The sequence below is a fragment of the Nicotiana sylvestris genome, chromosome 11, assembly GCF_000393655.2.
Source record: "Nicotiana sylvestris chromosome 11, ASM39365v2, whole genome shotgun sequence".
Taxonomy (NCBI): domain Eukaryota; kingdom Viridiplantae; phylum Streptophyta; class Magnoliopsida; order Solanales; family Solanaceae; genus Nicotiana; species Nicotiana sylvestris.
The window spans coordinates 6,479,726-6,491,104 of record NC_091067.1 but is presented as its reverse complement, the minus strand read 5'-3'; the positions used below and the strand labels follow the sequence as shown (position 1 = coordinate 6,491,104).

Sequence of the window (11,379 nt, the reverse complement as noted above, 5' to 3'; positions counted from 1 at the left end):
AGGAAGCTTATTTTAGAAAAAGTCATCCGGATGTTGACTTATGTGTTAAAGGGATCGGATGTCAGTTCTGATGGTTCGGTTAGCTTCAGAAGATGATTTGGGACTTAGGAGTGTGATCGGAATGAGTTTTAGAGGTCCGTAATAGATTTAGGCTTGAATTGGCAAAATCGGATTTTTGGCGATTTCCGATTGATAGGTGAGATTTTGATATAGGGGTCGAAATGGAATTTCAAGAGTTACAATAGTTCCGTTGTGTCATTTGGGATGTGTGTGTAAAATGTTAGGTCATTCGGACGTGGTTTGGTTGGGTTTTTGATTAAAAGCGTAATTTAGAAGATTTTGGAAACTTAGGCTTGAATCCGATGTGTTTTGGTTGATTCGGTGTTGTTTGAGGTGTTTCGAAGATTTGTATACGTTTGAATAAGGTTTTGGGATATGTTGGTGCTTTTGGTTGAGGTCCCAGGGGCCTTGGGGTGATTTCGGATGGTTGACCGCAGAAGTAGTACCGCAGATGTGGTTGATGGACCGCAGGTGTGGAATCCCTGGGTCAGAAGGTATATATTGTTTCTTTTGTGAATTTTTGCTAAGTTCTCCATTTTTGAAGACGGAAGAGGGGCTAAGGCAGTGGAATTAAACAGAAATCAAGGGATATCAGTTGGGTAAGTTCCCTAAGCTTCATTATTTGGGTTTATGATCATTTTTCCATTGATTAATCATGGTATTAGTGGGGATTAAGGAAGAAAATTGGGGATTAGGTCTTGAGATTAAGAGACTTTAAAATGGGAATTTGAAGGGTCATTTGGACTTCGATTTCAGTGTTCTTGGTATGTATGGACTCGTGGAAGGATAAGGATCCCGCTGATGTGACTTTTATCGAGTTTTGAGGCATGGGCCTAGGGTCGGGTTTGGCCAATTTCAGGATTTTTGGTATAATTTGATTATTTTCGCTTGGGCTTCGTCCTTTAAGCCTATTCTAATGTTATGATTCTGATTTTGGGTAGATTCAACACGAGTTGAGGCCGAGGTGAGAGGAAAATGCGTTGCGGAGTAGTGTTTTCATCTGGTTTGAGGTAAGCAACCATTGTAAATTTGGAAATGAGGGTACAAAACCCCGGTATTTGAATTGTTTTGATAAATGCGGTGGCGCACATGCTAGGTGACGAGAATGTGGGCATACACCAGTAGGGATTGTGACTTGGTCCGTCCCGTAGTGACTATAAGCTGCGTATTTGATTTGAAACCTTATGATATTTTGTACTTTAGTCATTATACTGTATTATGGGCTGTATGCCATGTTTGGGGCCTTATGCCGACTTGTTGAACCCCTTAGGGACGTTTTTACTGTTTTTCCTCACTCTACTTGTTTGAAAGCAATCCTCAGTCATGTTTTACCTATTTATTGTTTAAAACTGGTTTATCACTTTACTTCTTTAATGTGAGGGCTATTTGGACTGAGTTCCCTAATTTTACTATTGTGCCCGAGAGGCTGTGAGTTAATGACTGAGAGAGGTTGAGAACCTAATAATGAGGATATTTATATATGTGTGAATTATGGATCTGGCTGCACGCCGCAGCGAGATATATACATACATATATATATATATATATATATTGGATCAGGCTGCGCACCGCAACAATATGACGTTTGGGCTGTAGAAGCCCCTCCGGAGTCTGTACACCCCTAGTGAGCGTAGTCGACTATAACTATGGATCGGGCTGCACGCTACAACGGTTACTATGGTTATTATTATTATGAGATATTAATGAGCCTGAGTGCTGAGAGTGAATACTGAGTGACAAGAGTTGAGTCACGAGTGACTGAGAGGCTGCCCGAGAGGCCATAGTCTGAGTGATACCTTGCCCGAGGGGCCCATTTATGATATTTTCACTGATTTCACTCTTCTTTTAAAATAAGCCTCTGTTGAAAAATTGCTAAGTATATGATTTCAAGTATTCCAACTGAAACTGGAGATTTTATGACGAAACTTGCTTTAAACTGTGGAATTGATTTGTTATTCTGTAGTTTACTCCTTTATAAGATTTTAATTGCTCGTCACTGCTTTTAGACCGTATTTACTTTAGTTACTTACTGAGTTGGCGTACTCACGTTACTCCCTGCACCTTGTGTGTAGATCCAGGTGCCCGAGCGGCAGAGTAAGGGTCCTCAGCTTATCTAGAGTTTGCCGGAGATTCCATGGTAGGTGCATGGCATCCACAACCCTACTTTCCTCCTTCTTATCTTGTTCTTTTCTGCATTTTTAGACTTATGATGTATTAAACAGTCGGTTGTATATTTAGAGGCTCTAGACTCGTGACACCTAATGTTTGGGCTGTGTTGTCTTATGTTTTATTGACTTCCACATATTTCAGTTGTTTTAAACACTTCTTATGAAATTAGTATTCAAACCTATGTTAGAAACATGATTTTTATGAAAGGAAATTTGTTGTGGTTATATGGTTAGGTTGGCTTGCCTAGTAATGTGATAGGCGCCATCACGACCGGTATTCGGGGTCGTGACAAGTTGGTATCAGAGCCTAGGTTACATAGGTCTCGCGAGTCATGAGCCGATTTAGTAGAGTCTCGCGGATTGATATGGAGATGTCTGTATTTATCCTCGGGAGGCTGCAGAACCTTTAGGAAAAACTTCATATTCTTGAAACTCTTGTCATGCGAGTCTGTTGACCCGAGTACTAAACTTTTGTTATTCCATTCTCTCACAGATGGTGAGGACACGTGCTACCGGGTAGGATGGACGACCGCCAATACCACCAGCTAGGGCTACTAGAGGCTGAGAAAGCGGTTGAGGCCGTGGTAGGGGCAGAGCAGTTAGGGCAACACCTGTAGATCTACTAGCTATGCAGTTTAGGATCAGGTCCCAGTTGTGGACGCTACAGCAGCACCAGCTTAGGCACCACCTGTGCCTATTGTAATTCTAGGCCTTTAGGAGGCTTTATCTCAGATTTTATCAGTGTGTACTGATTTGGCTCAGGCGGTCTCAGTTATTACGGGCGCAACTACTTCTCAGGTCGGGGTAGGCACCCCAGACTCCATTGCTCGCACACTTGAGCAGGTTGTGCAGGGACTCCAGACACCGGGATCACCTCCAGCCCAGCCAGTTGCACCAGCTCAAGAGTATGTGGTACCAGTTATGTTGGACGATGAGCAGTGTCGACAAGAGAGGTTTGGCAAACTTCAGCCTCCGAGTTTCAGCGGTGTAGAGGGCGAGGATGCCCTGGGTTTCTTGGACAAGTGCCAGAGGATGCTTCGTACAACGAGTATTCTAGAGACCAGTGGTGTAGCATTCACTACATTTCAGTTTTCTGAGGCTACCTTCACTTGGTGGGAGGCTTATGAGAAGCGTAGGCCTGTTGGTGAAACTCTCCTTACTTGGCAGCAGTTCTCTGTTCTCCTTTTGGAGAAATATGTGCCATAGTCTCACTGAGAGGAGCTGCGTAGGCAGTTCGAGCAGTTGCGTCAAGGAGAGATGACTGTGACGCGGTATAAGATGCGGTTCTCTGAGTTAGCTCGTCATGCGGTCTGGTTGGTTCCCACAGATCGAGAGAGGATCTGGAGGTTCGTTAATGGCCTCACATATCAGCTTCAGATTCTCATGACTAGGGAGAGGGTGATAGGTGCTACTTTCGAGGAGGTTGTTAACATCGCTCGTGAGATTGAGTCGGTCCGTATCCAGGAGCGAGAGGAAAGGGAGGCCAAGAGGCCTCGGGGATCTAGTAGCTTTAGAAGTGCTCCTTCGAGGGGTCAGTTCTAGTAGGGATGCGGCCGTCTATTCAGGCAGGCTCAGTTAGCTCGCCCAGGTTATCATGGGGGCATCATCGGGTCATGGTTCTCATAGTTCTCATCAGGGCCACTCATCACTCAATGCCCTTCTAGCCCAGAGTTTGTCTCGTGCCCCATTAGTTCAGGGTTCTTCAATGCCAAGTCCTTCTACTGGTCATTCCAGTGCCAGGGGTTCCCTTCAGTCCCCACCTCCAGCACAGGAGAGTTGTTATGAGTGTGGAGAGTTTGGGCGTATGAGGAGGCAATGTCCCCGTCTTTATGATGGTCCGTCTCAGCAGAGGGGTCAGCCCTCGACTTTAGCTCCAATTACTTCACCACACACTCAGCTAGCTAGGGGTGGAGGTCAGTCAGCTAGGGGTCACCCTAGAGGGGGAGGTCGATTAGGTGGTGGTTAGGCTCATTTCTATGCCCTCCCAGGTAGACCAGATGTTGCTGCTTCAGATACCATGATTTCAGGTATTGTTTCAGTCTACCACATAGATGTCTCTGTATTATTTGATCTTGGTTCCACCTTTTCTTATGTGTCATCATACTTTGCTAGTTATTTGGATACCCTCCGTGAGTCTCTTGTTTCACCTGTTTATGTATCTACTCCGGTGGGTGATACTGTTGTTATAGACCATGTGTACCGGTCATGTGTGGTGATAACTAGGGGTCTAAAAACCCGAGTGGATCTTTTATTATTGTGTATGGTGGATTTTGATGTCATTTTGGGCATGGATTGACTATCTACGTCTTGTGCTATTTTGGACTATCATGCCAAGACAGTCACATTGGCTATACCGCGTGTACCACAGATCGAGTGGTGAGGTTTGACTGATTATGTTACCAATAGAGCGATCTCGTTCTTGAAGTCCCAACAAATAGTTAGGAAGGGATGTCTTTCGTATCCGGCCTTTGTGAGGGATGTCGATGCAAAGACTCCCAGTATTGATTATGTCCCAGTTGTGAGGGATTTTCCCGATGTGTTTCCTACAGACCTACTAGGCATGCCACCGGACAGGGATATTGATTTTAGTATTGACCTGGTGCCAGGCACTCAGCCCATTTCTATTCCTCCGTATTGTATGGCACCAGCGGAGTTGAAAGAGTTAAAGGAGCAGCTTCAGGAACTCCTTGATAAGGGGTTCATTCGACCTAGTGTGTCTCCTTGGGGTGTGCCGGTTCTATTTGTGAAGAAGAAGGATGAAGTTATGAGGATGTGCATCGATTATAGGCTATTGAACAAGGTAACAATTAAGAACAAGTATCCCTTGCCTCGCATTGATAATTTATTCGACCAGCTTCAGGGAGCGAGAGTGTTCTCCAAGATTGATCTCTGTTCCGGTTATCACCAGTTGATGATCAGGGACTCGGATATTCTTAAGACAACTTTCTGGACCCGATATGGTCATTATGAGTTCTTGGTGATGTCTTTTGGGCCGACCAATGCCCCAACAACGTTCATGCATTTGATGAACAGCGTGTTCTGGCCTTATCTCGACTCGTTTGGCATAGTTTTCATTGATGATATTCTAGTGTATTCACGTATTCAGGAGGAGCACGTGGTGCATTTGAGAGTTGTGTTGCAGAGATTGAGGGAGGAGAAACTTTATGCAAAATTCTCCAAGTGTGAGTTTTGGATCAGTTCAGTGGCTTTCTTGGGGCACGTGGTGTCCAACAATGGTATTCAGGTTGATCCGAAGAAGATAGAGGCAGTTCAAAGTTGGCCCAGACCGTCCTCAGCCATAGAGATTCGCAGTTTTCTTGGTTTGGCAAGCTATTATCGCCAGTTTGTTTAGGGATTCTTGTCTATCGCATCGCCTTTACTGAAGTTGACTCAGAAAGGTGCTTCATTTGTATGGTCGGATGAGTGTGAGGAGAGCTTTCAGAAGCTCAAGACAGCCTTGACCACAGGTCCCGTGTTAGTTTTGCCATCAACTTCAGGTTCATATACTGTGTATGGTGATTCTTCGAGGGTTGGTATTGGTAGTGTATTGATGCAAGAGAGTAGAGTTATTGCTTATGCTTCTCGTTAGTTGAATCCCCATGAGAAGAACTACCCCGTTCATGATTTGGAGTTGGCTGCCATTGTCCACGCGTTGAAGATTTGGAGGCATTACTTGTATGGTGTGTCTTGTGAGGTGTTTACTAATCATCGTAGCCTCCAGCACTTGTTCAAATAGAAGGATCTCAATTTGAGGCAGCGGAGGTGGTTGGAGTTTCTTAAGGATTATGATATCACTATATTGTACATCCGGGGAAGACTAATGTGGTGGCCGATGCTTTGAGCCAAAAAGCGGTGATTATGTGGAGTTTAGCATATATTTCAGTTGGTGATAGACCTCTTGCAGTTGATGTTCAGGCCTTGGCCAATCGGTTCATGAGGTTAGATATTTCGGAGCCCAGTCGGGTATTGGCTTGCGTAGTTTCTCGGTCTTGCTTATATAATTGCATCAGGGAGCACCAATATAATGATCCACATTTTCTTGTCCTGAAGGACAGAGTTCAGCATGATGATGCCAGATATGTGACTATTGGTAATGATGGGGTGTTGAGGATGCAAGACCGGATTTGTGTGCCCAATGTAGATAGGCTTTGGGAGTTGATTCTGGAGGAGGCCCACAACTCGCAATATTCCATCCATCCGGGTGCTGCGAAGATGTATCAGGATTTGAGGCAGCATTATTGGTGGAGAATAATGAAGAAAGACATTGTGGGATTTGTAGCTCAGTGTCTCAATTGTCAACAGGTAAAATATGAGCATCAGAGACCAGGTGGCTTGCTTCAACAGATGCATATTCTAGAGTGGAAGTGGGAGAGGATCACTATGGACTTTGTAGTTGGACTTCCACGGACTTTGAAGAAGTTCGATGCTATTTGGGTGATTATGGATCGACTGACCAAGTCCACGCACTTCATTCCTGTGTGTACTACCTATTCTTCCGAGCGGTTGGCAGAGATCTATATTCGGGAGATTATTCATTTGCATGGTGTCCCAGTTTCATCATTTCAGATAGGGGCACTTAGTTTACTTCGCAGTTTTGGAGGTCTGTGCAGCGAGAGTTGGGTACTCAGGTTGAGTTGAGCATAACTTTTCACCCTCAAACGGACGGGCAGTCCGAGCACACTATTCAGATATTGGAGGACATGTTGCATGCTTGTGTCATTGATTTCGGAGGGTCATGGGATCAGTTTCTACCGCTTGCAGAGTTTGCTTATAACAACAACTACCAGTCGAGTATTAAGATGGCTCGATATGAGGCTTTGTATGGGAGGCAGTGTAGATCTCCAATTGGCTGGTTCAAGCCGGGTGAGGCTAGGCTATCAGGGACAGACTTGGTGCAGGATGCCTTGGAAAAGGTGAAGGTAATTCAGGAGAGACTTCGTAGAGCACAATCAAGGCAAAAGAGTTATGCTGACAGGAACGTTCGAGATATGTCCTACATGGTTGGCGAGAAGGTTCTGTTGAAGGTTTCGCCCATGAAGGGTGTTATGATATTTGGGAAGAAAGGTAAATTAAGTCCTCGTTTCATTGGGCCGTTTGAGGTACTTCGAAGGATTTGGGATGTGTCTTATGAGCTTGCTTTTCCATATAGCTTGTCGAGTGTGTATCTGGTATTTCATGTTTCTATGCTCCAGAAGTATATTGGGGATCCGTCTCATGTTCTGTATTTCAACACAGTTCAGTTGGATGATGATTTGACCTATGATGTTGATCCAGTAGCTATTTTGGGTCATCAGGTTCGAAAGTTAAGGTCAAAGGATATAGCTTCAGTGAAAGTACAGTGGAGAGATTGGCCTGTGGAAGAGGCTACCTGGGATACCGAGCGGGAGATGCGGAGAAGATATCCTCACATATTTGAGGCTTCAGGTATGTTTCTTGACTCCTTCGAGGATGAATGTTTGTTTAAGTTGGGGAGGATGTGATGACCCGACCAGTCATCTCATGAGTTACCGCTCTGTTTCCCCCATTTCTACTTTTTATTTCTTTGTCTAATGGTTCTATATGTGATCGGGTTGATTGGTTTGAGTTCAGAAAGGATTTGGTAAGGCTTGAGACACTTAGTCTCTTTTGAAGAAGCTTATGTTGGAAAAAGTCAATCAGATGTTGACTTATGTATTAGAGGGCTCGAATGTGAGTTTTGATGGTTCGGTTAGCTTTGGGAGGTGATTTGGGACTTTGAAGCGTGATCAGAATGAGTTTTAGGGGTTCATAGTAGATTTAGGCTTGAATTGGCGATAGTGAATTTTTGATATAGGGGTCGGAATGGAATTCCAAGAGTTGCAGTAGTTCCGTTGAGTCATTTGGGATGTGTTTGTAAAATTTCAAGTCATTCGAACGTGGTTTGGTTGTTTTTTTTTTATCAAAAGCGTAATTTAGAAGATTTTGGAAACTTAGGCTTGAATCCAGTGTATTTTGGTTGATTCGGTATTGTTTGTGGTGTTTTGAAGATTTGTATAAGTTTGAATAAGGTTTTGGGATATGTTGGTGCTTTTGGTTGAGGTCCCCGGGGCCTCGGGGCGATTTCGGATGGTTGACAGAGAGTTTGAGAATTTTTGGTGAAGTTGCAGATTTTCTACTTCTGGTATTTCCGCACCTAAGGTTTGGTGACCGCAGGTGTGATGCCGCAGATGCGAGGGAAGGACCGGAGAAGCGGTCAAGGAGGAGAAGGGCAAGAGCTACAGATGCAGTTGGCTGAACGCACATGCGATGGCGCAGGCACGACTATTTGGTTGCAAATGCGACTTTGGTCACTTAAGTGGAAACCGCAGGTGCGGTGTCTTGGACCGCAAAAGTGGTTGATGGACCGCAGGTGCGGATCCCTGGGTCAGAAGGTATATATTGTTTCTTTCGCGAATTTTTGCTAAGTTCTCCATTTTTGAAGACGGGAAATGGGCTAAGGCAGTGGAATTCAAGAGAAATCAAGGGCTATCAGTTGGGTAAGTTCCCTAAGCTTCATTATTTGGATTTATGATCATTTTTTCATTGTTTAATCATAGTATTAGTGGAGATTAAGGAAGAAAATTGGGGATTAGGGCTTGAGATTAAGATACTTTAAAATGAGAATTTGAGGGGTCATTTGGACTCCGATTTCAGTATTTTTGGTATGTATTGACTCGTGGAAGGATAAAGATCCCGTTGATGTGATTTTTATCGAGTTTTGATATGTGGGCTCGGGGGTCGGGTTTGGTCAATTTCGGGATTTTTGGTATAATTTGATTATTTTCGTTTGGGCTTCGTCCCTTTAGCCTATTCTAATGTTATGATTCTGATTTTGGGTAGATTCGGCACGAGTTGAGGCCGAAGCGAGAGTCAAAGGCATTGAGGGGTAGTGTTTTCATCCGGTTTGAGATAAGTAACCATTGTAAATCTAGAACTGAGGGTACAAAACCCCGATACTTGAATTGTTTTGATAAATGCGGTGGCGCACATACTAGGTGAAGAGCGTGTGGGCATGCACTGGTAGGGATTGTGACTTGGTCCGTCCCGTAGCGACTATAAGCCGCGTATTTGATTTGATACCTTATGATATTCCGTACTTTAGTCATTATACTTTATTATGGGCTGTATGCCATGTTTGGGGCTTTGTGCCGACCTGTTGAGACCTTAGGGGCATTTTTAATGTTTTTCCTCACTCTACTTGTTTGAAAGCATATCCTCGGTCATGTTTTACCTATTTATTGTTTAAAACTGGTTTTATCACTCTACTTCTTAGACGTGAGGGCTGGTTGGACTGAGTTCCCTAATTTTTACTGTTGTGCCTGAAAGGCTGTGAGGTTAATGACTGAGAGAGGTTGAGAACCTAATGGTGAGGATATTTATATATGTGTGAATTATGGATCGGTCCGCACGCCACAACAATACTTATATGGATTGGGCTGCACGCGCGCAGCGATATATATATATTGGATCGGGCTGCGCGTCGCAACGATATGACGCTTGGGATGTAGGAGCCCCTCCGGAGTCTGTACACCCCTAGTGAGCGTACTCGACTATAACTATAGATCGGGATATATATATTGGATCGGGCTGTGCGTCGCAACGATATGGCGCTTAGGCTGTAGGAGCCCCTCCGGAGTCTGTACACCCCTAGTGAGCGTAGTCGACTATAACTATAGATCGGGCTGCACGCTGCAGCGGTTACTATGATTATTATTATTATGAGATATTAATGAGCCTAAGTGCTGAGGGTGAATACTCAGTGACGAGAGTTGAGTCACGAGTGACTGAGAAACTGTTCGAGAGGCCATAGTCTGAGTGATACCTTGCTAGAGGGCCCCATTTGTGATATTTTCATTGATTTCACATTTCTTTTAAAATAAGCCTCTGTTGAAAAATTGCTAAGTATATGATTTCAAGTATTCCAACTGAAACTGGATATTTTATGACGAAACTTGTTTTAAACTGTGGAGTTGATTTGTTATTCTGTTGTTTACTCTTTTATTTGATTTTTAACTGCTCGTCACTGCTTTCAGACCTTATTTACTTTAGTTAATTACTGAGTTGGCGTACTCACGTTATTTCAGGTGCCCGTGCGGCAGAGTGAGGGTCCTCGGCTTATCCAGAGTTTGCCGGAGATCGCAAGTAGCTGCATGGCATCCATAGCCCTGCTTTCCATCCGTAGCCTTGCTTTCCTCCTTCCTATCTTGTTCTTTTCTGTATTTTTAGACTTATGATATATTAAATAGTTGGTTGTGTATTTAGAGGCTCTAGACTCGTGACACCAGATGTTTGGCCTGGTGTCACGAGAAACTGTTCGAGATATTAATATCTCATTATTATTATTATTATGAGATATTAATGAGCCTGAGTGCTGAGAGTGAATACTCAGTGACGAGAGTTGAGTCACGAGTGACCGAGAAACTGTTCGAGAGGCCATAGTCTGAGTGATACCTTGCCCTAGGGGCCCATTTATGATATTTTCATTGATTTCACATTTCTTTTAAAATAAGCCTCTGTTGAAAAATTTCTAAGTATATGATTTAAAGTATTCCAACTGAAACTGGATATTTTATTATGAAACTTGTTTTAAACTGTGGAGTTGATCTGTTATTCTGTTGTTTACTCCTTTATTTGATTTTTAACTGCTTGTCACTGCTTTCAGACCTTATTTACTTTAGTTACTTACTGAGTTGGCGTACTCACGTTACTCCAGGTGCCCGTGCGGCAAAGTGAGGGTCCTCGGCTTATCCAGAGTTTGCCGGAGATCACAAGGTAGCTGCATGGCATCCATAACCCTGCTTTCCATCCGTAGCCCTGCTTTCCTCCTTCTTGTCTTGTTCTTTTCTGTATTTTTAGACTTATGATATATTAAATAGTTGGTTGTGTATTTAGAGGCTCTAGACTCGTGACACCAGATGTTTGGCCTGTGTTGTCTTATGTTTTATTGACTTCCGCATATTTCAATTATTTTAAACACTTCTTATGAAATTGGTATTCAAACCCATGTTAGAAACATGATTTTTTTGTGGTTATATGGTTAGGTTGGCTTACCTAGTAATGTAATAGGCGCCATCACGACATGTATTCGGGGTCGTGACATTTAGGTTTGAGTTCGCGGCTTCTATCACATATCTCAATTGATTTCCTTAGGTTT

At 43.6% G+C, this 11,379-nt stretch overlaps 1 protein-coding gene across 1 annotated transcript; it reads left to right on the top strand.

Annotated features, from left to right (window-relative positions):
• Positions 1 to 7,027: 7,027 nt before the first annotated feature.
• LOC138880693 (uncharacterized) lies at positions 7,028 to 9,571 on the top strand. The gene is made up of 3 exons (XM_070160869.1): positions 7,028 to 7,292; positions 7,503 to 7,652; positions 9,552 to 9,571. Exons 1-3 carry the CDS (start codon positions 7,028 to 7,030, stop codon positions 9,569 to 9,571), a joined length of 435 nt encoding a protein of 144 aa, XP_070016970.1.
• Positions 9,572 to 11,379: the final 1,808 nt, after the last annotated feature.

Excerpts from the sequence above, each read along its gene's own strand:
- LOC138880693 (XM_070160869.1), top strand. The coding sequence starts at position 7,028 with ATGGCTCGATATGAGGCTTTGTATGGGAGGCAGTGTAGATCTCCAATT. Across the intron at positions 7,293-7,502 it reads TATGATATTTGGGAAGAAAG|TAGCTATTTTGGGTCATCAG; the intron begins GTAAATTAAGTC and ends ATGTTGATCCAG. Across the intron at positions 7,653-9,551 it reads TCACATATTTGAGGCTTCAG|GCTGTGAGGTTAATGACTGA; the intron begins GTATGTTTCTTG and ends TGTGCCTGAAAG.